The 26,985-nt window shown below is 42.6% G+C and overlaps 1 protein-coding gene across 2 annotated transcripts in view; it reads right to left on the bottom strand.

The window, feature by feature from the left end:
- Nucleotides 1–26,985, bottom strand: part of rttn (rotatin) — a 203,255-nt gene that overhangs the window by 34,025 nt on the left and 142,245 nt on the right. The window contains exons 34-37 of one of the 2 annotated variants that reach the window (XM_080193777.1): nucleotides 23,678–23,769; nucleotides 23,209–23,326; nucleotides 15,838–16,036; nucleotides 498–588 (exon numbers count right to left, since the gene is read on the bottom strand). In XM_080193777.1, coding sequence (XP_080049903.1) covers nucleotides 498–588; nucleotides 15,838–16,036; nucleotides 23,209–23,326; nucleotides 23,678–23,769 — 500 coding nt within the window. The remainder of the gene's footprint in view (nucleotides 1–497; nucleotides 589–15,837; nucleotides 16,037–23,208; nucleotides 23,327–23,677; nucleotides 23,770–26,985) is intronic. The other variant, XM_080193778.1, reaches the window with a different exon arrangement.

The following is a 26,985-nucleotide window of genomic DNA, read 5'->3' as shown; positions in this document are numbered from 1 at the left end:
TGAGAAGCAGGCAACTACAGGGAACAGTCACTCAGGGATTGAGGAGAAAGATAGAGATATCATTGTCACCACAAAACTGGGATGGAAGTAATCTGGACCACAACAGAATGTTTTCAGACCAGTAAAAAACCAAAAACTATCAATTTTGCAATGGACCTCAAGACGCATTGACCCGAACAGGTAACCGGAGTGTGGCGACTGAGGGAATTTCACAGTAACTTCATTGAAGTGCTAATGTAAGCCTTACTTGTGACTAATAAGTCAACTTTTAACTTTGACTCAAGCCAAATGGATGGGGTCTGTTAGCCACACTCAAAAAGAGCAACCTGCTGTTGTGATTAATGGCAGTGTAAATTGCTGACATAAGGTCAGATGATGAGTCTGTCTCTCGGATACGACAGCTAGCTAATGTAGTGGCAGTAGCAGAAATTCGATTCTCGATCTAGGATCTTTCTTTATGTAAATATCAATATAAAATTGAATTATGTTATACTGACCTGAGCTTTAATATCCTCGTTGTGGTTAGTACGAGTCAGTGGTGTGCCTAGCTCCCATAGGCACCTCTCTAGTAAACCAATATTTACCAAACTTTAAGAAAACAAAGATGTGAAAAATGATGTTAAACCAGTTTAATGGAAACATTTTGATTATATAATCTCTCAACTTGTCCAAAGTATTTAAAATTCACACGTCTTCTTTAATAAAAATCACTGGAACATTTTATGCTCATCTGTTGTGATGGTATTTGAGCTCAAATTTATGTAGTTTTACTCTTCTACATAGGTATAAAGGCTTTTTAAAGGTTCTTGGTACAGATTACACAAGGTAGAAAGCAAAAAACACCAAAACAGGTATTATATATGTTCTCAAATGCAGAATTTATGTTTTTCTATTTCACTGTCTAATTAACAAAGTATACTTGAACCAAGGTCCAAATGATTAATATATCTTGAAGCAATCCGTATCAGCACACAGCTTAGCTCATAAGTGAAAAGTAACATCCATGTCACACAACTGCCAAGCAAAGACCATCCCCAACAAGAGAAGATTGCAACCATGTAATCTTGATATTTAATGGAATTATCATTGCCGAATCTCCTGCCATTACCTTCTGGGGGTCATCATTGATCAGAAACGGAACTCAACCAGTCATGCAAATCATTGGGCTACAAGAGCAGGTCAGAGATTAGGGACACTGCTTTGAGTAACTCACCTCCCAAATTCCCAAAGCCTGTCCCACCATCTAGAAGTTTAAGTCAGGAGTACAATGGAATATCCTCCATTTGCCTTGTCAGAATGTGACTCCAAAAAAACTCAAGAAGTTGAACAGTATAAAGCAGTCCACTTGATTGGCACCCCATAAACCATGTTCAATATTCATGCTCTCACCTGCCCACTGTGACAGCAGTGTGTAGCATAAAGATGATACACTGCAGCAACTCCCCAAACCTCTACCTTCCGAACTGGTGACTCTATGCCTAACAGGTCATAGACAGCAGACATTAAGGACCACACCGTGTCCAAGTTCCCCACCAAGCCACATACCAACCTGACTTAGAGTTATATTGTTATTCCCTCACGCAGTCAAAATCTGGAAAGGCCTTCTGAACAGCACTGTGGGGATTTCTTACCATTTGGACTGCAGCAGTTCAAAGAGGCAGCTCACAACCACCTTCTCGATGGCAATTAGGGATGGTCAGCAATGTCAATGCTCACATCCCATGAACAAAAACAAAACTTAAATGTCAGCATAGGAATAACAAAATTTAAGAGAAACACAAATAATGTATATTTTGGCATTTGTTCATGACCTAAACATGGTGATTTTCTCTTTCCTCCAACTGTCCAAACATATGCGGGTTAGGTTGATTGGCTATGCTAACTTGACCATAGTGTCGGGGGATTAGCAGGGTAAATGTGTGGGGCTACGGGTTAAAACCTGGGTTTGATTGCAGTCGATGCAGAATTGATGGACCGAATGGCCTCCATCTGCACTGTAGGGATTCTAAGAACTGTTCTCAACCATTTCCACTTACTAATCTTTCTGTATCACCTTATTTGCCTGCTCAACCTCCCAAAATATAGGCTGCTTGCCACTTTTATCTGAGTTCTCTTCAGCTGTTCGTTGTTGTTTTCCCCTGTAAGTCTTGTCTCTCTCTTTGGAGCTTTCCCATTCTGTTCGGTTTTGCATTGGCTTTTTTTATACTCTCTACAGTTCAGTTTCCTTGCGCTGTATCAAATGCACTTACAACCTCCTAGAATACATTGTCCACATTTCTACCTTTCTCCCTTCAATCTAGTACTTCTTGTGACATTCATAAGGCTGGAAGGTCTGAAAATGTGTGATCGAATTCTGGATTTTATCCAGGTTGTTTGCACCAAATCTAAGTCGAGTTAGTTGGGACATTCATTGAAACAGCACTGAAGCATGTTCAGTGCTGTCAAGCATTCTATTCAATGGTGAATGATATGTTGGAAAGCATCAGAGAGTTACTGAAATTTAAGTACACATGGCTTGTACTGACCCAATGTGAATGACTCTAAGTAACCTCTGAAATAGTCGAGCAAACTACTCAGTTGTATTCAATCACTACAAAAAAAACACAAAAAAGCTTCTCTGCAAATGTTGAAATTGTGCCCCATGCACCCATGTCTGGGAGAGTAACATATGTCACATTAAACTAATATAGAAACTATACTGTCATGAGTATACATATATATCCAGAATGCCACACCACTCACTACTACAGTCAATGCATCAAAGCAGCAATGTATTCTACAGAACATGGCGAGATTTGGAAACGTATATTTGACGGCCAGCTCCAGTATTTGTGTCTAACAGTGTGATTATTTTGAATTTTTGGGAACCACAGGGCATAACAATATGGATCCAGGAAAACAGTGGACATTGGATAATTGGAGTCAAGTCAACTTCCTGTGCCAAACCTGGTAAGTTGATACTTGAGCTACATCTGCAATAATACAGGGAATTGTTGAATATTGGGCAGGCATATTAACATTTTAATGAGACATATTACTGGAGCATGAAATTCTTCCTTGTTGGCGATAGACAATCATGCAAACAAATGCTTTAATGAATGGGACACTGGCAGCTGGATAAGCTGCATGAAACTCAACTGTGCTTTGTGCTGGATATGGTTAGAGGTTTTGGCTTGATACCCTTGTGCATAATTGTGAGACCTGCAACTCTATTCCAGATTTTCTCAGCTTAAGTAAGCCGGCTGTTTCCATACAGACAGCAAGTGCGCTACACACAAGTCTGACAATTTCACAATTGTTTGCCTTTAGTTGTTTAGCTTGTTGGTGCGTGTCCATCCATCGGACAATCGGTTGGCAAAACAGAAACATCCCCCTCCCACCCGCCCCGTTCCTTTGTTTTTCAGCTCCAGAGTGACTCGCAGTTAGGTTAAAAGCTCTTGCATTCTGACGGTCACAGCTGAAGTATAAGCCACAATTCCCGCACATGTCAACACTGACTGAGTAACCACCTTCCATGTTGAAACATTCCACGACTTGTCTTTTGACTACAAACCGAATCATCAAATGCCCCCTGGAAGAATCAGAATTAACCAGATTGAAGTGTCTGATGTAACTGGAAATTACCGGTGATTTGCAAACTACCAATCAAACTAAACCACACAATCTTTACCGAATTCTTTAAGTATGAAGTTTGTAAGATTGTAATGTTTGGGACTGTATTTTTAACTTGGTAAGATGGAGGACTGAAAGGGGTCAAGTGACCTGCTCTGAATTCTGCTGACAACAAGCCTTGATTGTTAAAGTTTAATGGGGGTCCCAGGCTGTTTTACTGGAAAGAAGGTACAAGGTATTCACACCTGTAAACAATGATCAGAGTGATTGCTTTGGCAGTGAAAAGATTGTTTGTCTTAGATCTTAGAGGAAGGTGTCAGGAATGTCATATTTTGTAAACTGTTATACTTTAATTTGTCTATTTAAATCCAAGATAAAATGGAGTTTTGGGGAGGGGAAACACAAACAAGATGATAACTAATTAGCATGTGCAGTTGAACACAAGGCTCATGTTGATGTGGGAGTTGGACTTTGAAAGGACAGTCCATAAGAAGCCACTGTGAGATCAGGTTACACATTTTCCTCAATATCCCTGAATCACACCAAGTCAGTCATGTGAGAGAGCAGACAGAACAAGTCTTTATAATTCACAACGCAAGTGGGAGCATCCATCTGGATTGAAGAGACCAAGTTGATGATGACTCAAGAGAGGCTGGAAGACTTTGGCTAGAGGGAGTGATTCTTCAGGGTAACACACACTGCAAAAATCAGTTTGAGGATTAGAAGTTATCCAACTACAAAAGGAAAAAGGAACTAAGAATCTCTTTGGATTGGTTGCTGGAGAATGAAGTGTCTACTTAAGGGACAGAGTAATTGTTCTATATATTGAATGTGTTTTTTTCCCTCAAGTTTAGAGCATACTTTGCCAACTAAAATAATGCTTAGTCAATGTTTTGTGTTACAGTAAAAGTCTTAAGCACAAAATCTTCTCTTGTGTCTCTTTCAGCTATGCACTGGAAGTTTGAATTTCTTTTTAAAAAAGTTATTGGTCTCTACAAAGATCATAGTACAATGCCAAAAATCTGAAGACATTGACAAAATAATTACAAGAGCAGCATGTCAAATTCAATTGAGGGAAAATAATTTAATATGTGATTTATACATTTGGAATCTGAAACATTTATTTGTGTGTGTGCGTTAGGATTTGTTACATGTCATCATCGACTGAGAATGGCTCCATCTTGCAAACAAGCAGTATTTATTTTTCAAGCTGCAAATGATTAGATTGTACATAGCTCATTGGCAGGCTTCTGTTGATACTTATATCCACACTCTGTCTGTGCTTCATTACTTCCTGTTCCCAAGAACAGGAATAGGCTATTCAATTCCTTGAGCCTGTTTATCCATGATCAGACTGAATGGAAGATCAGTCTCTCAAATTCATTTATCCAATTTGATTCATATCTCAACATTCGTCAGCAAATGAAAGATTTGTTCATCATAAATCCCATTATTTTCTCCATTACAATATTCAACAAAATACTAAATTAATTTAATTTCTCCTTTGATTTATTCTTGGGTTCCTTTTTGTTGTTCTATTCCACTATGTGAAAATGGATTGCCATTTCCCTTCATCTGTCTTTAATAGGCCCACATTGCCATTTACCACTCTCAATAATAATGGCTAACCAACAATGATTACATCTGAACTGTTCAATTAATAAAAGCTAAAGTCATTTTTCTTGTTAAATATCTATGCTTTTAGCTTCAATCAGTAATTTTATTCATTGCTAGCAGCCAGCAATTGTTGCTACAGTACTTTGAAAGATTGGACAACAATTATTAAGGAATTAACAATTCCACTGAAAATTCATACTTTCCAGTATATTACTTTTTTAAACCACTTGTTTATTAAAGAGAGCTCCTCTTGGATTGGCATTAATAATTGAAAACACACAATAAGCCTGTGAACTGTGGGTCAGCATCTTGAAGTAACTGATTGTAGTACGTTTTGTTTCCTCAAGATGTTCCACAGAACTGCACAGCTCATCATAGAATGAGATATTTCTGATGAATACTTACTGTCATAATATAAGCAAACATGACAGCCAACTTGGACAGAGCCCCACAAACATAAGTGAAACAAATGATCAATTCATCCATTTTGAAATGTTGGCTGAAGAATACATTTAGGTCAGGACCCTAGGATAACCTTCTGTTCCTCACTTAAAGGGTTCACTATATCCATTTGAAAAACCATAAGATATATGGAATTTCTGGAAATGCAGCTCTCTCCCAGTAATGTAGGATCATAGAATTCCTATAGTACAGAAGGGGCCATTTAACCCATCAAGCCTGCACTGACAGCAATCCCACCCAGGCCCTATCCCCATAACCCCACGCATTTACCCTGCCAATCCCCCTGACAATAAGGGGCAATTTAGCATGGCCGATCAACCTAACCCGTACATCTTTGGACTGTGGGAGCAAACTGGAGTAGCCGGAGGAAACCTACGCAGACATGAGGAGAACATGCAAACAGATAGTGACTAGTTAAGTGCTAGCTTCGATCGTGTGTTCAAATCCTGGATGAGCCTCTGAACACACAGCCACTTGACCCAAGAATATAAGAATAATTGTGTCAAATGATGTTAACAGCTTTGCTCCCAACGGTCATGACAGACTTCAACTCAGAACCTATGTAGCAAGTTCAAACCCATAGAACCAGAAGGCAAATTCTGTAACTCCTTTGTTTGAACAGAGGGGAGTACGGAAGGATGAGAGAAGAATTGGCGAATGTTGACTGGGGGAGCGCGTTGGAAGGTAGGTCTGCTGAGGAGCAGTGGAGGATCTTTAAGGAGATCTTTCTTGGTGCTCAGCAGAAATTTATTCCGATGGTTAAAAAGGACCGTAGGAGGAGAGGTAATAAGCCATGGATAACGAAGGAGGTGAAGGAAAGTGTTAAATTAAAAGCGGAGGTGTTTAGAGTAGCTAAGAGTAGTGGGCGAGAAGAGGATTGGGAGAGGTTTAAATGTCAACAAAGATTGACAAAGAAGTTGATAAAGAAGGGTAGGATAAACTATGAAGCTGGGCTAGCGCTTAATATAAAAAAGGATAGCAAGAGTTTTTATAAATATATAAAAAGGAAGAGGCTGGCTAGGGTGAACGTTGGACCCTTACAGGATGAGAGGGGGGACTTAGTGGTAGGGGATGGGGAAATGGCTGAGGCCTTGAATAACTTTTTTGTTTCGGTCTTCACGGAGGAGGACGTGAATAATTTGCCAGGTGTTAGCGATGGAAAGATGGTAGGACAGGAGGGTCTCAATGACATTATTGTTACTAGAGAGGCGGTGCTCGACAGACTGGAGGGACTGATTGTGGACAAGTCCCCAGGACCGGATGGAATGTATCCAAGGGTTCTGAAAGAAATGGCGGAGGTGATAGTGGATGCCTTGGTGGTTATTTTCCAAACGTCGCTGGATTCCGGGGAAGTGCCGGAAGATTGGAAAACAGCTAATGTTACGCCGTTGTTTAAGAAGGGTGGCAGGCAAAAGGCAGGGTATTATAGGCCGGTTAGTTTAACGTCTGTTGTAGGTAAAATGTTAGAATCCGTCATCAAGGAGGAAACAGCGAGGCATCTTGAGGGGAATTGCTTGATAGAGCAGACGCAGCACGGTTTCGTTAAGGGGAAGTCGTGTCTGACAAATTTATTGGAGTTCTATGAGAATGTGTCTAGGGTGGTGGATACAGGAGAGCCGGTGGATGTGGTCTTTCTTGATTTTCAGAAGGTGTTTGACAAGGTACCTCACAAGAGGTTATTGCAGAAGGTAAGGGGGCATGGAGTTGGGGGTAGGGTGTTAGCGTGGATAGAGGATTGGCTGTCAAATAGGAGGCAGAGAGTGGGGGTCAATGGGTGCTATTCGGATTGGCGGTTGGTGACTAGTGGAGTGCCCCAGCGGTCGGTGCTGGGGCCTCAGCTAGTCACCATTTATATAGATGATCTGGAGGAGGGAACCGAGTGTATGGTGTCGAAATTTGCTGATGACACCAAGATTGGTGGAACGGCAAATTGCGCGGAGGGTGTGGAGAGTCTGCAGAAGGATCTAGATAGGCTGGGCGAATGGGCCAGGAAATGGCAAATGGAATTTAATGTTGGCAAGTGGTCCACTTTGGTAGGAATAATGGCAGGAAGGACTATTACTTACGTGGCGAAAAACTGCAGCAGGCGACGGTGCAGAGGGACCTCGGGGTCCTTGTGCATGAGTCGCAAAAACCCAGCCTGCAGGTGCAGTAGGTGGTCAGGAAGGCTAATGGGATGCTGGCCTTCATAGCGAGGGGGATTGAATATAAAAGTAGGGAGGTCTTGCTGCAGCTGTATAGGGCACTGGTGAGGCCGTAGCTGGAGTACTGTGTGCAATGTTGGTCGCCGCACTTACGCAAGGATATTTTGGCCTTGGAGGGAGTGCAGAGGAGGTCTACTAGGCTGATGCCGGAGTTGAGGGGGTTGAGCGATGAGGAGAGGCTGTATAAACTAGGCTTGTACTCGTTAGAGTTTAGAAGAATGAGGGGAGATCTCATTGAGACGTATAAGATGATCAATGGGATGGATAGGATAGAGGTGGAGAGACTCTTCCCGCTCAGAAAGGACAGTAGGACTAGGGGGCACAGCCTCAAGATAAAGGGGGGGCGGTTTAGAACGGAGTTGAGGAGGAACTTCTTCACTCAAAGGGTGGTGAATCTCTGGAATTCTCTGCCCGTTGGTGGAGGCTGCCTCGCTAAATATTTTTAAGACACGGGTTGATGGGTTTTTGATAAGCGAGGGGATTAAGGGTTATGGGGAGAGGGCGGGAAAGTGGAACTGAGCCATGATCTAATTGAATGGCGGGGCAGGCTCGAAGGGCTAGATGGCCTACTCCTGCTCCTATTTCTTATGTTCTTATGTTAACTCCAGCCAATTGTGACACATGATTTGTCATTCCTTCTGGCAGCTAACAGAAGAAATCAAGGTTAAAGATAACTACTTGTAAATGATTGTCAACGCGTTAGTAAAAAGGTTGGAAGGGAAAATGTACTAATTCATGATCTGAGTCATGCTTTACAATGTTTGAGTCAATGTAAAATAAAATAATCTATTTCTACTGTTCATGGACCAAACATAGTGGGAATACGTAACCATTATAAAAGGACCAGTGTCCTTAATTAGAATGTCTTTTGACATACAATTGCAGAACAAACCCAAGTTAAAAATATTCTCTGGCAACACAACTTGTATGTTTGGATACTTCACTGTTAATATTTTTGCTTAGATAACCGTGTTTATTTCAAATCCTAAGAGGAAGCTAGCTTGTGAAAGACATCATTGTGTTGCTCCTTAAGCAATAGGAATTTATGATCCTGGGCCTCTATGTGAAGTAACATCAACAATGTCTCAAGCTTGCAGCTGCAGCAGTACCAAGCATGAAATTGATGAAACATAATAGCCATTTCCATATTAATAAGAGAGAATTTTAAAATGAATACAGGGTTCTGAACTCAACAAAAAAAAAGCTTCATATTAAAATGTTAACTTGGGCCTGAACTTAAAAAAATATATTTCTCTTCTGAAGAAAATATATATCGATTTACCTCTGGTCATTCTTCAGTGGGGTTGAACAGGGAAGTAATGTAGGATATGAGCACCAACGAGTGCAAACTCAATTAGAGGGCAGGGGAATAAGTGGACCTAGACTATTATGGGAGAGAAGTAGCAGGAAGGAGGAAAGGAGAAGGTGGAGGACAATGAGAGGTAGGTGGGGACCAGGTGCCAGACCAAGCACTTAAGGTAGGGGGGGGGATTTTAAAACCACTTCATGGTAATTGTGATTGGGGCACAATGCATCCGGGCAGACATTTGCCAGTTTGGTTGTAGGCCTCACGTCACTTAACTGGAAGAGCAACTAGGAATTAGTAGGATCTTACCATAGAAAAGATGTGTTTGATGCATTATTAAAAACTGTTTCTCTATCCCTGTGCTGTTGGCAATGGTTCATTGTCTTGGACTAGCCTCATGACCTTCTAGCACTACGCAAGGCAAAGAGAGAGCTCGGAAAAGAAATGTATCTGTTGGTTGCTCTTGACTCCAAGGGTTTGGTTCTAGGTGTTGTGGTATGTGGTAGGTCTGGGGACTATGGAAGGCACATTATCAGATTGCAGCATGGCAGAAAATATCCTGTTATGCAAATCTTCAATGGGCTGTCAGAAAGTCAGGAGTTTAGTCTATGACTAAACTCCTGAGGTAAGCCTGTTTACCTCAGTTACAGCATTTTTGTATATTGCCTTAAATCAAAAAATACCTTGAATGTTAAAGCAAATGGATAAGGTTGACATGATTGGGGTAAGTTCAATAAACGAAAGCCTCACTTCAGATTTCTAGTGGTCATGATACTATGGAATGCTACCGCAAAGCTAATATATTTTTTGTCAGAGTGGCATTGGTTTCCACTCACACAGCAGAGTTTTTTTTTAAAAGGAGAAACCACAATCAAAATGAGACCCCCAAAAAATGTGAAATACTGCCCCTGAGAAATTGACTGCAACTTACTGAGCTCACCTTCCTCATTCTAAAACTGAAATCACCAAAACTACATTTAGGGTTCTCTTCATTGTGTTTAGAGGCTGGAGAATTGCCTATTAAGGCCTCAGGTAGCCTGAGCCATGATACAGAATCGGGAGGAGTTTGGAGAATGTACTGATTGGTATTATCCTCAGTATTTATAACAACTCCATCTGATCAGTTTTGTACACATAAGAATATAAGAAATAGGAGCAGGAGTAGGCCATCTAGCCTTTCGAGCCTGCCCCGCCATTCAACAAGATCACGGCTGATCTGAAGTGGATCAGTTCCACTTTCCTGCTTTCTCCCCATAACCCTTAATTCCCCTGTCCATCAAAAACCTATCTACCCGTAACTTAAATATATTTAGCGAGGTAGCCTCCACCACTGCAACGGGCAAAGAATTCCAGAGATTCACCACCCTTTGAGTGAAGAAGTTCCTCCTCAACTCTGATCTAAACTGCACCTCCTCCCCCTTATCTTGAGGCTGTGCCCTCTAGTCCTGCTATCCTTTCTAAGCAGGAAGAATCTCTCCACCTCTACCCTATCCAACCCCTTCATTATCTCATGTGTCTCTATAAGATCCCCCTCATCCTTCTAAACTCCAACGAGTACAGACCTAGTTTATTTAGTCTCTCTTCATAGTCCAACCCCCTCATCTCCAGTATCAGCCTAGTGAACATCCTCTGCGCTCCCTCCAATGCCAGTATATCCTTCTGCAAGTGCGGCAACCAAAACTGCACACAGTAATCCAGTTGCGGCCTCACCAGTACCCTGTACAGTTGCAGCAAGACCTCCCTACTTTTATATTCTATCCTCCTCGCTATAAAAGCCAACATTCCATTAGCCTTTTTGATCACCTGCTACACCTGCAGACTGGGTTTTTGCGACTCGTGCACAAGGACCCCTAGGTCCCTCTGCACCATAGCATGCTGCAGCTTTTCGCCTTTTAAATAAATCCCTCCTACTATTATTTCTGCCAAAGTGGATAACCTCACACTTGCTAACATTATACTCCATCTGCCAGGTCCTCGCCCACTCGCTCAGCCATTCCAGATCTCTCCGCAGGCTTTCCACACCCTCCACGCAATTTGCTTTTCCACTCATCTTCGTGTCATCAGCAAATTTTGTCACCCTATACTCAGCCCCCTCCTCCAGATCATCTATATAAATGGTAAACAGTTGAAGCCCCAGCACCGATCCCTGCGGCACTCCACTAGTCACCAACTGCCAACCAGAAAAGCACCCATTGATACCAACTCTCTGCTTTCTATTAGACAGCCAATCCTCTATCCACGTTAACACCTTATCCCCAACTCCGTGCACCCTAACCTTCTGTAGCAACCTTTCATGAGGCACCTTATCAAACGCCTTTTGGAAATCTAAAACCACCACATCCACTGGTTCCCCTCTGTCTACTGCACTAGTCACATCCTCATAGAAATCCAATAAATTTGTCAAACACGACTTCCCCTTAACGAATCCGTGCTGCGTCTGCTCAATCAAACCATTCTTTTCTAGGTACCTCGCTATTTCTTCTTTGATTGTAGCATTTTTCCAACTACAGACATTAAACAACCGGCCTATAATTCCCTGCCTTTTGTCTGCTACATTTTTTTAAACAGCAGCGTAACATTAGCCATTTTCCAATTTTCCGGCACTTCCCCGGAGTCCAGCAAATTTTGATAAATAATTACTAAGGCATCCACTATCACCTCTGCTATTTCTTTCAGAACCTTGGGATGCATTCCATCCGGTCCTGGGGACTTGTCCACCTTCAGTCGCATTAGTCTATCAAGCACTGCCTCTGTAGTGACAGTAATCGCATTCAGGCCCTCAACTCCTGAATGCTGGAGACTAAAAGCAGGTGAGACATAATTGACTCTGTTTGTAGAGCATGAGCATTACTGTTTTGTTGCTCTACTTGTCTAGTTTCAACTATAGGTGGATGTTAAGTTTCCTGAGTTCCTGTGCAATAAAAACAAAATATACTGTAAACACTCAGCAAGACTGGCAGCATCAGTGCGGCAAGGAAAAGTCAACTTCAAAATCCCTCCTAGCCTCCCGTCTCTGGCCCGCAACGATCAAAATATTTTCCATTTTAAAGGTTAACTACCTGACAAGTTCATTCAGTCTCACTGTTCACAAGATGCTGTCAGATCTCCTGAGTATTTCCAGTATTTTGTGTTTTATTTCAGATTTACAACATCTGCAGTGTTTTGCATTAGATCTGGGGATCCCAAGAGTGATGCACACCTTTGATTTTGCAAGGCTGCATTTGTAAAGCAAGAAATAAGTGAACACTTTGATGATTTTGTATGGGGTAGCGACGTGCGAATGGGGTTGCTAAAATAAAACAGATTCACAAGAATACGATAAATGTGACACAGCTCTAACTGTATTACAAAGTACTCTGTTTCATCTGACCTTTGACACTAATACAAGAGAAGTTCAAGGGGTGTGTGTTATTGAATTGCTAGATGCGATGATGGCTCAGCTTTGTTGTAAAGTAACCTACATAAAGAAATATCTGAAATGTTACGACCTTGTGTTACTATACCTGCCTGTAATACATTGCATTGCTTGCACTCAGGAATCTCTTTTCTTCTGGGGTTGTCCAATATCCAATTATTACATGAAAGAGGGTATATGATCCCTTCAATATGCCAAATCAGCTAACTGTCTATCAATCCTATCCAGATGAAAATAGTTGTCAGTGATGGGGGGGGATGGAAAAATAATTTCAATCACAATGTTAATACATTAATGAGAAATTTGATTGTACATATGGCAGGGATGAGTGCATAAATTTCATATGATAAATATAAAAATATATTTTTATATAACCTCTCTTGAAACTATCCATCAATTGGGAGTTAGTAGGATGAAGCAGTCCAATAAGAAAACACTTCTCACATTAAAACTGCATTCTATAGATGAGGTTTCCATACATTATAGTTACATGGACCAAGCTACTGTATGAAGAATTTTAACTTCCCTCAGTGTTGGTAGGTGACCAATCTTTTATTTCCTGCTCCTGCTGTGCAAAATGGGTGTGCAAGTGAGTAGTGGCACTGAAATGAGGTCCAGCTGTTAAAAGAGATGCAAAATATTGTGGTTGCTGGAAATGTGAAATTAAAGGTCAAAAATATTGGAAACATTCAGATCTGGCAGCACCTATGGAGGCAAACGGACGGAATCATGAAGCAGCAACACTCCGAAGCTCGTGATTCCAAATTGGGCTTTAACCTGGTGTTACGTGACTTCTTACTGTGTCCATCCCAGCCCAACACAAGCATCACGATCTTCCAATGCCGGCATTCTCCACATCACGATCTTCCAACGCCAGCATCTCCACATTACGATCTTATGATTGAAGGAAGATCATTAATAAAACAGCTGAAGATGATTACGCCTAGGACACTACCTGAAGGAACTCTGTGCAGTGATGTCCCTGGATTGAGATGATTCACTTCCAACATCCACAACCACCTTCCTTTGTGCTAGGTATAACTCCAACCAATGGAGAGATTTTCGCCCCTCCACTGCTACTAGGGCTCCTTGATGCAACATAAGGGTCAAATGCTGCCTCGATTTCAAGGGCAGTCACTCTCACCCCATCTTTTGAGTTCAGCTCTTTTGCCATGTTTGAAGTATGGCTGCGAGGAGGTCAGGAGCTGAGTGACACTGGCAGAATCCAAACTGAGTGACAGTGAGCAGGTTATTGGTGATTAAGTGCCACTTGATAGCATTGTTGATAACTTCTTCCATCACTGTGATTGGGGGTAGACTGATGGGGCAGTAATTGCTAGTTTGCACTTGTTCTGCTTTTTGTGCACAGAACATACCTGGTAATTTTCCACATTGTTGGGCTGATGCCAGTGTTGTAGCTGTAGTGGAGCAGCTTGGCAAACGGCAAAGCTAATTCTGGAGCACAAGTCTTGAGAATGTTGTCAGGGTCCACAGCCTTTACAGTATCTTGTGTATTCAGCCATTTCTTGATATCATGTGGAATGAAAAGAATTGGCTGAAGATTGATAGATTGAGGACTGAGTTGAGGAGGAACTTCTTCACATGAAAGGTTATGAATCTGTGGAATTCCCTGCCCAGTGAAGCAATTGAAGCTATCTCACTGAATGTTTTTAAGGCTCGGATAGATAATTTTTTGAACAGTAAAGGAATTAAGGGTGAGTGGGCAGTTAAGTGGAGCTGAGTCCACGAAAAGATCAGCCATGATCTTATTGAATGGTGGGGCAGGCTCGAGAGGCCAGATGGCCTACTCCAGCTCCTCGTTCTTAAGGCATCTATGATGCTAGGATCTCTAGAGAAGACTGAATTGGAACACCGTCTTGGCACTTCTGGCAGAAGATTGTTGCAGATGTTTCAGCCTTATCTTTTGTATTCATGTCCTGGGATCGCCCAGCATTAAAGGTGGAAAAATTTGTAGAGCCTCCTCCTCCAGTGAATTGTTTAATCATCCACCACCATTCACAACTCGATGTAGCAGGACTGCAAAGCTGATCTGGTCTGCTGGTTGTGGGATCGATTAGCTCTACCTATTGCCACTGCCAATGCTGTTTGGCACAGTAGTCCTCTGTTGTAACTTCATCAGGTTGACACCTTGTTCTTAGTATGCCTGGTGGTGCTCCTGGGCATGCCCTCCTGCACTCTTCATTGAACCAATGTTGATCCCCTGGCTTGATGATAATGGTAGAGTGGGAGATATGCCGGGCCACAACATTACAAGTTACAATTCTGATGCTGCTAACGGTCCACAGCACCTCATGGATGTCCAATCTTGCTTTTCAATCATCAATCAAAATTGAGCTGTTGATGTTTAGACTGTTTTCTCAGGTTTTTCTATGAGAGGGTTCAGTCTTGTACATGGCTGGCTGACTAACATGATGGTTCAGAATATGTTGCCCAAGAGTGTGGGTTTAATGGAGTTTGTTGTTTTTAAATGCAAACATAGCCCAGCAACTTGTGCTGAGAAAGAAATGCACTGTGAATACTAATCAGTACAAGTTTCTGGATAATTTGCACAATTCCACAAATAGACTCGTAAAGACATCAGCTCATCCTCAAACTCCTCTTAGGTTTTATGTGGTTCCTACATGTGCAAACAAAATGCCAATTAAACATACCATAGAACGTTAGGACTGTTTCTGAATAGTGCAAAAATCTTTTCAAATGAAAAAAAATGTTTTAATGATGAGATTTATATTCCTGGAATGTTAATCAATCTCTTCAATTCAGGAAAGGAATAACTTAAACTGGAGTTTCATTCCTCTGGGTGATAAATTGTTGCTAGAGATTGTTAGCGTTAGTGTTAATTTTTCTCACTTTGACTTCTTCCTCTCTCAATCGAATTCTTCCTTCCTTCCTTCCCTTTATTTCTTGTCCTGTACCTAATTTAACTCTAAATCATCCAGTTTAGTTTACACTCCCCTGTCTTTCCTCTGTTTATTTCTCAGTCTCATTGGTTGACATAGACTGTAGCTTCCATCGCTCACTAAGATTTCAGCTGCCTCATTGTGCCAGCAAATTATCAGCTCACATTTTCAATGAAAATGGGACGCATGCCAAAATGCCCTGCACCAGCAAATTCTGGGGCAACATCATCTGTAGTCCTAAACTAGAAAACATGGCCATCCTTCAACAATATCCAAACATTGTTATACAAGATTACCTACCCATGAAAAGCTGCAAGAAGCTGGTGTTGCTTGACTGCAGCTAACGTATCTTCTGGAAGAGCTGCCAGAAGATTAGCAAGCAAGCCACAGAGAGCTGATGAGAAGTGAAGGGTAATGACTGCACACCGCTCTAATGAAGGATCAGAAGCATGGGAATTCTCACTGTGTAGTGATTGTGTAGCTTCTGAGTCACTCTGACCTAAATGGAGAAAACCAGATAAGATAGAATTGGCAGTGAAAACATTTGACAACAAGCAATGTTTCATTTGCTACTCACAGGTATTAACTGTAGCGTGGATGAATTATCAAGATATTTAAGTAACGATGCCTTGAAGTTAAGGTGGTGTTACTAATAGAGATCAGACATTCCAAATCTAGTTGCATTGCCTTCAACCAAACTACAGGACAAGAGAAGGGCTGCTCTCCAGTCAAGATCAAAACGAGTTTACTTTATGTTTCCCGGAGTGCTGCTTTGTCTATTAATAATTTGTGATCACTATAATAGAATTTCCAAACATATTTCTTTACTGTTGCTATATTGGGTAATTATAATAATGTAAAGCTCCTTCATTTACGTATTTAAAAATAGCAGGCTTTTGAACTTGTCCGTTAAAATTATAACACAGGAACTGGGTGTCGGATTAGGGTCGATTGAGGCAACAATTCACACTGCATTTGAATACAGCATTATCATTTGAACCTTCTGATTTCTGCAAACCTGCTGAGAGGCAGCAAGGTCCTATTTTAAAAATACAGATCAGGTTCCAACATCATTATCAGGGCCAGATTTCAATATTTATTTAGAGTCTAGAAGGGAAGATCAACCAGTTAACAAGAGGACCTGGGGCTAGAACAGACACAGAGAAGGGTTTTTTTGGCTTCCAAGTGGGCCAGAAGTAAGAATGTTCCAGATCCCAAAAAGACACCTTGGACTTACCTCACGCTTCCCTCCACTTAAGATGATGTGTTCTGCCTCCCACACTCCCTTTGCACTTATGATTGCCTGAGACCATTCCTTAGTGGTCTCTGGCTGTGTCCTCCTGCCATGCAAAACCCCCACACCCAATTGCCAGTCAGCTAGGTCTTGCTGTACCAACACAAAGGCCCTTAAGTTAAAATCTCTCAAAAAAACCTGGGATTTGAAGAGTTAGACTCCTCTCACCTTTGGCCCCCACCCACACAACTTATGTAGCAAGTTAAAATGCAAGTTTAATTTTTTTTGTGTCACCATCTTCCCCCTCTCCATTTCTGTATAATGTCCAGACCTTCTCTAGTTACTAACTATAATACTCCTGATTTTCAGGATTCTCACATCTGCTAAGATTTGTTTTAAACCCGTTGAGAGTACTGCTGACACTTCGCTGCTTCTTTCCAATTCAAATATCTGTGTTGATATTTGCCAAGTTATTACCAATCTCCTCTTGGAATAAGTGCATCAGAGGTCCCTTGCATTGTTTTCTGGAGGTCATCTGCTTTACCAGTTTTAAAGATTACAAATGTTCAAAGGTTACCAGTTCTGTGATATGTGGCATGGTCATTTTGACATACTTCAGCAACACATACGGACAGCTTGTGAAAACTAGGCCAACACTTCACGAGACTTCTGACAGTCACTGCAGATGCCCTTTGACATTGCTGCAATCAGGGTGCAGAGCTAAATTTCTGAATTTGGTGTGATGTGGAAAGCTGCTAGACAGAAAGAGGCACAAATCAGTACTTATTGTGTGTGGAAGATGTGACAAGAGGTGGAGCTAGCTGGGACTCTGGATGCAAAGTAGAGCAACTGCAGATCTCAATGAAAGGTAACATGCAGGATTGTCCTTGCCCACTGCGCTGTTCAAGCAGTGCAATAGGCCAGGAGACAACAATAGAAGGCATTTTGCAAGGTTTGCCAGTTGCAAATCTCCCAAGCACTTTTTAGCGCAATCAGCTCCACGCCGGAAATCAACATGAAGTTGATAATCACCTGGAAATGTCACTGAATTTGACATTTCCATATGATTAGAGGAATGATATTCTCCAGCTCTGCAAGTATCTCACTCTCCCCCAACTGGAGTGATTCCCACCAGCAGGGTTTACAACTGCTACTTACTGTCAGGGAGCAGGCATCCTCACCATGTGGTGGGGACAGAGGCCATTGAGGCCTCCCGCCCATTCAAGAGATCGGGGGCAAGGGACAGCACCCCTTGGAACCTGGCACCCACCAAGGGCACCGGACAGTGCCAGTGGGGGGAGTGGAGACTCCCACGGCCACCCTGCAAGTGGGACCGGTGGAGGAGAAGTGAGGAGACGTTTGGGAATGGCCATTGTTGGAAAGTTGGAGGCGGGATGGAGAAGAGATCAGCGCTGGGAGAGTTGGGTTGGGGCGGCTAGCAATGGGGGTGTCAGGAGGCCAGTGATCAGGGGGATTCCAAGGGCATCGGAAGACCAGCAGTGTGTGTGTGTGTGTGTGTGTGTGTGTGTGTGTGTGGGGAGGGGCGGGGGGGGGGGGGGGGGGGTGCGACTGCTCATGTGCTGATCTCTGCACTGACAGATTGGCACACGTGCAGCAGCCCGCTCAGCACTACGCCGTCAGCCTCTTGGGTGGGAATAGGCTCCGCCCACCATTTTTCAGAGTGAATCATGCTGAGGCACTATGTATTGCTCACAGCATCAGAGATTCGTTAAGGTAGGTATGCCCAAACATGGACAGAAAATACTCCTGTTTTCCCGCCTGTTGGGCACTTAAGATTTGTTCTGGGAGAATCCTGGCCAATAGCTAGAACAAGACACCAAATGGACGACGATTCTAGGTCAGTCACAAAAACAGCCACACCAGTATAGTCCCCAGTGACATGGGTCTGAAAACTGAGAACAGAGTAGCATAGTTTTCACCTCTGTCCTGATTTGGGCCAGGCCATAGTCAGCACTCAGATAACATCCAGGAAAGTTCACAGGAGTTAAGGGTGTTGGTACTACAGAGGAGCTGGAGAAGAGAGATACACAAGTATGGCTGGATAGTTCATGGTTATGTTCGAAACTTATTTCCTGAATTAGTGCATTCTTTATATTTTTGTCCTGTAAGATTATAAAGTAGAACAGGCAAGACAGTCACAAAAACAACCATACCAGAAATTACATCCAAGAGTTGGTTCCAGTACAGTTCCTAGTGACATGGGTCTGAGAACTGATTGGCATAGGGATAGTGGTTTTCAGCATTTGATTGGTCAAAGGATTGTTGAACTTTAGCTCTTTGATCTGACTGGCTGAAGGCAATCAATGGTGCTAGACATCTGACATCTTCAAAAAGGCACTGCATTTCACTGCCAATATATTAAGGAGGGGCTGCTTTAAAAGGTAGTGTTTTGTTTCAAGAGTTGATTTGTCTGGTAGACATGCAGCACATGCTAAGAATGCAGGCTAATGCTTGATTTTAGCTATGAATGTATTTCTTTGCAGAGGTAATGAACCTTTCGTTTATTTATGTTGTCCTGGGATTTCAGACTAGGTATTATAGAGTTATGTGGTTAATGGGAGGAGCTAAATTTGTAGGAAAGAAATACTGTTTCAATTTCATTTAAAATATAAGCAGTTGCTGTCTGAGCTGTCAGAAGAAATGGGTGTCTCTCTGTCTCTCTCCAAAGGCTATCTGAAAGCTCCAAAGGATGGTGACAAGCCAATATACCCGTGTTTTGCTAAATAATTTTAAAGAAGAGTTTAAGTTGATGAGAAGAATATTGTTTGAATTGGAACTCACAGTAATAGGTTAGCATTGTGAATCGTATCTCATCATGGTTATGTATTGGTCAATTGTTAAAAGCTTAGCTAATTAATTTGTTATAATTAAACTGAGTTGTGAACTAAAGTTTGTTTTGTTACATCTTCCCAGTTTGTCAGTAGAAAAGCTCCTGATTTGAAATTACTTATCCTCACACTAATGCCAAAAGAGCAAATTGTTGGAACCTAGTCTGACTTCATAGTCTACCTTGGGGCTTCTGATCTTGTACCCTAATATTGGGACTCACAATAAATTGAATCAAACAATGAATGTGTGATAATCCCTATGACGCCCACTGGGGTTATGAATTCCCCTGGCAATACACAGTAGCACGCCCAGCAGGAACTCTTTACCTGAGCCTTTTATAAGGCAGGCCCAGAACTGGGCCTGCTGAACTCTAGTTTCAGGCAGGGACTAGTATGTGTACACCAAGGTAGTGGTTTGTTTCTTTCCAATCGGACTTCCTTGCAGGCTGCACAGCAGCACAGTGGTTAGCACTGATGTATCATAGTGCCAGGGTTCAATTCCGGTCTCGGACGACTGCCTGAATGGAATTTGCACATTCTCCCCGTGTCTGTGTGGGTTTCCTCCGGGTACTCCGGTGTCCTTCCATGGTCCAAAGATGTGCAGGTCAGGTGGATTAGCTGTAATAAATTGTCCCTTAGTTTTAGAGGATTAGCACGGTAAATATGTGGGGTTACAGGGATAGGGTCTGGGTGGGATTGTTGTTGGTGCAGGCTCGATGAACCAAATGGCCCCCTTCTGTATTGTAGGAATTCTATGATTTCTGAGTCATTACGCAGTGGTCTTGAATAAGAGAAAATTTCTGACAGCTACATTTGTGCTTATCAGATAAAAGCTTCAGCTGACACCTTGCAACCTTGCTGGATATCAAAAACTTCTATTGTAAACCACTAATGTTAACATGACAATCACAATAGCTAGCCAATTCGATTAAACATGAAGTTATGACAACTAGATGGTAATGATAACATGTCAACTTTACAACAGTAAAAGTTGCAGGAAAATTTAGACTTGAATATTATGATGTGCCAAGTGCTCATCCAGGTACATTTTAAAGGATGTGAGGCAACCCTCCTAGGTAGCACATTCCAGATCATCGCCACTCTCTAGGCAAAAAAGGATTTTCCTCAGATCCTCCCTAAACCTCCTGCCCCTCATCTTAAACTTGTGTCTCCTCGTGACTGACCTCCTCACTTGAAAACAAAAGACCACTAGATAAGAATTCACACTGCCACGGTGGCACTCTTTAGTTAGTTTGGGGTGAGATAGAAGTGTCAGGTATACAAAAAAATTAAACTACAGATTCAAACTGAACTTGGGGGTAATGAATGCACATGTACCCCTGCATCACGATGTACAGTGGCAGCAGTGCATACCAGCTACATGATGCACATTAGGAACTCAACAAGTCTCCATGGATAGCACCTTCTACCATCTGGAAGGACAAGTGCAGCAGCTGCATGGGAACACCACCATCTAGGAATTCTCCTCCAAGTCACTCACCAACCTGACTTGGAAATAAATCGCCACCGTTCCTTCACCGGCACTGATCAAAATCCTGGAACTCCCTTCGTAACAGCACTGTTGGTACGTCTACACCTCAGGGACTGCAGTAGTTCAAAAAGGCATCTTCTCAAGGGTAACTAGGGATGGGCAATAAATACTGGCCTAGCCAACAAAGCCCACATCTCAATGAATTTTTAAAAATGACTACAAGATTTTAAACATTTCATTTGATCAAGTTTTAATTTAGATGACAATTGGTGTGTAAAGCATTTAATTAAGGGTTCTCCAGGATTTCAGATATCCCCCCTCCTGACATTATTCAGCCCATCAACCCATGTTGATTTTCTGTACAGCAATGCAGTCAGGCCCCTTGTCCCACTCTATCCTAATAGCCTGGCAAATTTATTTTGTTTGTGTCTATCGAACTTCCTTTTAAAATCATTGATCATCTGCTTCCATCACTCCCATATACAGCAAGTTCCAAGTCATTACCACTCGCTGTATAAATAAAGTTTTTCCTCAGATTCCTCCTGCATTACTTGACCAAAACCTTACACTGTACCCCTCTGTCATTGTTCTTTAAGCTTACGGGAACAATTTTCATGGTCTACTTTGTCTCGACTAATCAAGGACCTTGATCAAATCTCCCCTTAATCTCTAAACTAAAAAGTAAAATACTGCTGATGCTGGAAATCTGAAAAAAACAATGCTTGGAAATATTCAAAAGGTCTGGCAGCATCTGCGGGGAGAAAAACAAAAGTTCATATTTCAAATGGAATATTATTTCTTCATAACTTTTCTTTGACTTGAAATGTTAGCTCTATTTCCCTCTCCACAGATGCTGCCAGACCTGCTGAGTACTTTCAAAACTATTTATATTTCCCTCAAAATCCTTTGCATTCAGGAAAACAACGCTGGCTTCTCCAACCTAACCTTGTAGCTAAAAGCCCTCATCCTAGAAGCATTTTGATAAATCTGCTCTACACCCTCTTAAAGGCCCCCTGACCCTTTCTAAAGTGTGGTGACCAGACTGGATACAATGTTGTGGCCTAACCAGAAACCTCAACAACCATTTAAAAAGTATATGGATGGGCACATATATGTCATAATATTCAAAGCTATGGACCAAACGCTGGAAAGTCGGGTAAGTGTTTGTTGGTGCAGACTCTATCCGCCAACGGGCCTCTTCTGTACTGTATGATTCTAAGTTTTCCTAACTAGACTCTATATGTCCCCTGCTTCCAAAGATATATGCACATGAAGCACAAATTCCCCTGTCTCTGCACAATAAGACCAAAGTGTTTCCACTCCAGGAGGGGTCATTTGGTGTATTTATTTCTAATTTCCTGCAGCCACAACAATCCTCAATATTAATCTTAAATTAACCTCATTTAACCAAAAGAAGACTAATAAATACTTAAGAATGACTTACCAGAAGTCTTTAAAATTATAAAAGGTTTTGATAGAAAATAGAGAACACAGAATAAATGAGAAGGAATTGAAAGTGATGGCCAATCTAAAATAGTTACAAAGAAACCAAATAGGGAATTCAGAAAAAACTCTCTTTTACCTCAGAGTAGTGAGAATGTGGAACTCAATATCTAAGAAGTCATAGGATCATAGAAGAATCATGGAATCCCTGCAGTGCAGAAGGAGGCTATTCTTCCATCGAGCCTGCACCAACAATCGCACCCAGCCCCTCTCCCCTATCCCGATTTAGCATGGCCCATCAACCTGATACACGCATCTTTGGGAGTGCAGGAGGGAATTGGAACACCTGAAGGAAATTCAGACATGGGGAAAATGTGGAAACTCCACACAGACAGTCTCCCAAGGCTGGAACTGATCTCAGGTCCCTGGCTGTGTGAAGCAATAGTGCTTACCACTGTGCCACCATGCTGTTATGGTGAATGACATAGCTGCATTTAAAGGAAGGTTAGATAAGTACATGAACGAAAAGCAAGTCGAAGATCATGTTGATTGAGTCAAATGAGGAAGGGTAAGAGAAGGCTCTTGGATCAGTTGGGCTGAGTAGACCGTTCCTGTGCTATATATTTCATGGAAAATGGAGAACTTCTGCCTACCTTGAGCTGTTAGCCGGTTGGTTGGAGATTCAGGAACAAGAATAGGAGACACAGCCGAACTGTGCAACAGCCCATGGAATTCAGATGCACCAACCGATAAAGGTGGTGATGGCAAAATCTAAAAATTGGAATTTAACAAGAAATGAGCAATCAAAACAGCAATATTGAAAACCAAAAGGACTTTGTTCATTTTTACTTTTAGACAGCTTTCAACTTATGTAATGTATATCTAGCTCTGAAAAAGGATTGCCTTTTGAAAATAGGTTTAAAAAGAGATGAATTAATGAACTCAGTTACAACACATATATAACTCATCATCTCTTTGGAATATTTTAAAATGTGTCACATCCAATAAATTGTTGAAAAGTTGCTACTGTAACCATATAAAAAAAATGTTTTTCCTAAGGTTTAGCATGAAACTGCGAATACACATTCTCCATATTTCCACATTCATTGCCTTACCACATACCAAAGTGCTTGATGTTGATGGAAAACTTGACAAATGACTGTGATTCGACAGACGAGATGATGCTCTCCAATATTTCAATGAGTCAGTGTCTGCTGAAACAAAATGGAATGATACCGGTGTCAGATCATTGCAGTTTGCACGTGTACACTTATGCTCGTGAATGGTGTAAGATTATAAAAGATGCAAGATATTGCTGAGAAACTAATTCTACAAATCCAGATAACGTGTATTTGCAATTAAATCAGCAACCCCACAGTGGTCATTCCTATCCCTTTGTGTTTATAGGCTGTAAAGATTGCTGTAATATTTAGCCCATTATCTTTATCTAGTAGACTGGCCTTTAATGCTTGCACCCAGTCATGAAACTGGATTGTAAGTGCATTTGTGTTAGCAGTTCAGTTTGTTTTGAAGCAGCATGGTGAGATTAAATTCAAATTTATGAGTTTGCACTTAATGTGATTTGCATAAAGATTGTATTTGTTTCCATTGAGAAACAAGACATTTCTTTGAGAAATGCTTCATTCACATTAGGCAGGTTAAGACCTCACTTGCATTGCTTGCTTCTTTAAGTAATTCTATTCCATTAAGTTTAATGGCATAGCTTTTTATAAAAAGCATTGTATGATATTAGTTGTCTGTTGAAATGAGCCATAGCTGAATGTTAATTATCCAGTAGTGGTACTGTAGGTCATAGACTATGGCACAGCAGCAGGCCATCTGACCTGTTGTGACCATGTCAGCTCATTGCGAAAGGTACTCTGGTTCTTTTCCTCCACTTCTGCCCTGTCAACCTGCAAATCTTCACAAAGTTGCCCAATTCCCTTTTGCAAGCCATGATTGAATCTGCCTCCATCCAACTCTCAGGCAGTGCATCCCAGATTTTAATCACTCTCAGAAATATCTTTTATTTTAATGCTGCATCTATTTTTTCAAATCCCTTCAAAAAAATCCTGATAACCATTCCTGTAAATATTTTCAGCAGCCTCGCTAATGCCTTCGCATGCTTCCTAAAATGTAGGATCTAGAATTGTACACAATACTGCAGTTGAAGCTGAACTACTGCTTTGTTAATGTTCACCAAAGCTTACTTGCTTTTGTACTCCTGTGCCTCTTTATAAAGCGCAATATTCCGTATGTCATGTTAACTGCTTTCTCAATCCACCTGTCCCCTTTAATCATTTTTGCTGAACTGTATATTACCTTTCATCATTTTTTTCTGCTGAAAGTATCACCAAACACTGCTCTGCATTAAAATTTAATCTGCCACGTGAGCGCCCATTTCACTAGCCTGTGGTCTCTTGGAGTCTATCACTATCATCCCTGCAGTTCACAATGATTCCTAGTCTTGTGTCATCTGCTATCTTTGAAATTGTGCCCTTCAGCCCCAAGTTAGCAGAGCCTCCCTCGCCACCCAAGCATGCCTCAGCTGAGATGCCAGCCCTGCACCACCTGGCAGGTGTTCCAAGGTGCTCTCATCCTCCTCCCGCTGGTCGTTCTCCACGTCCTCTTCCTCCTCCAAGAGATCACGTCACTGCAGAGTCAGATTGTGCAAGGCACAGCACACCCCCTGTATGAGGGAGGAGATCACAGGGCTGTACTGGAGGGCTCCTCCGGATCAGTCCAGGCACTGGAATCGCAATTTGAGGAGCCCAATGCACCTCTCTACTGTCACGCGGGTGGCTACATGGGTCCCATTATAGTGGGTCTCCGCCTCAGTCACAGGACTCCACACAGATGTCATCAGCCATATCTGAAGCAGGTAACCCACATCACCCAGGAGCCACCCCTGCAACCTGGACTCCTCCTCAAATGCTCATGGGATATCCCACCTCCTTATAATGAAGCTGTCATGCATGCTGCCTGGATGTCTGGCGCAGACATGCATGATGGTCATATTGTGGTCACACACAATTTGTACATTCAGGGAATGGAATCCCTTCCTGTTAACGAATCATCGTGGACCCTGTAGGGGGACCCTGAGGGTGACATGGGTGCAGTCGACCACCCCCTATACATTCAGCATCCCCGCAATTGCAACGAATCCCACAGCCCAGGCTTCCTGATGGGCCTGGTCCAGGTTGAATTTGATGTTCTGTCCAGCCCGGGCATACAGGGCTTCAGTGACCCGCTTGACACAGGCGCGGACTGAAGACTGGGAGATGCCACAGACATTGCCATTCAGGCTCTGGAAGGAGCCAATCGCATAGAAGTTCAGAATGGCCATCAATCTGACAGCCACTGAGAGTGGGTGCCCCCTCCGTCCCCAGGTGCCAGGTCCTGCAACAGGTTGCACAGGTGTCACACGGTATCCTTTCAGAGTTGGAGATGTCGGCAGCACACACAGTCTGACATTTCCTCAAAGGAGACTCATGCAGGGAACTGCCGGGGTCTCTGTTTCCTCCTTCTCCGAAGCCCCCGCTCTGACTGAATGGCAGCCACTTCCTGCCTCTGATGGTCATTTCCCTCTGGTCCTGCAGGTGGTACGGCTTGGGCCTCCTGGGCCCGCAGTTCTTCCTCCATGTCCTCCTCCTCCTCAGCTCTAGCAGCAACAAGAACGGCAAGATCGATCGGTCGTATTGCAAAAGCTATCTCGTCACTCTGAAAGGCTGGGGGGTGGGGGGGGTGGATTGGGGAAAGTGGAGATGAACAAATGTTGGAATCATGCAAAGCTGTTTGCCCCTAGCACACCGACATTCACAGTCCCCCCACGCCCCCCAATTCCCCCAGCTACATGATCCACACAGTCACAACCCCTGGTAATGTTGAGAGGCCGCAGCAGTGCTATTTGCAAGGGCTTTGTGCACATCCTTCAGCCTGAAGTGAGCTGCGGTGCTAGAACCCAGCAGCACTGCAAGACCCGACATTAGTGCTGAGACCCGGGTCCGTGCTGCAGAACAAACATCGGAGATCGTGCACAGCGACAACCCCACTTCCCCCCACACACTCGCAGAGCTGCCACCGACCCGAGACAGCGAAATGACCGCAACAACAGGACACCCGTGAGTAGCAGAGAGCTTTCGGACGCCGTGCACTTACCTCCTCACCAACCCTCACTTTTATTCAGCAGGTCCAGTATAACGCGGTTACAGATTGGTACATGCAGTGGTAAAGGGCGAAATGCTGATAGAGTTGGGCGGGCAGTTCATTAATTCAATTTAAATGCATGCAAATACATTTAAATCGTCATTGCGCCTGATTTGGGTATGGTATGGATCTCCGCCATTCGCGGTCTCAGTAAAGTGGCAATCTGCACGGAGGCGGGTGCAGATCACGATAAAGGCCTCACACCCGATTTTGCGCCCAAAAAC

This window comes from Carcharhinus amblyrhynchos, chromosome 8 (genome assembly GCF_965287045.1).
Source record: "Carcharhinus amblyrhynchos chromosome 8, sCarAmb.v2.hapA, whole genome shotgun sequence".
NCBI lineage: Eukaryota > Metazoa > Chordata > Chondrichthyes > Carcharhiniformes > Carcharhinidae > Carcharhinus > Carcharhinus amblyrhynchos.
The sequence above is the reverse complement of the archived record's forward strand: the minus strand, read 5'-3'. Positions and strand labels throughout refer to the sequence as shown.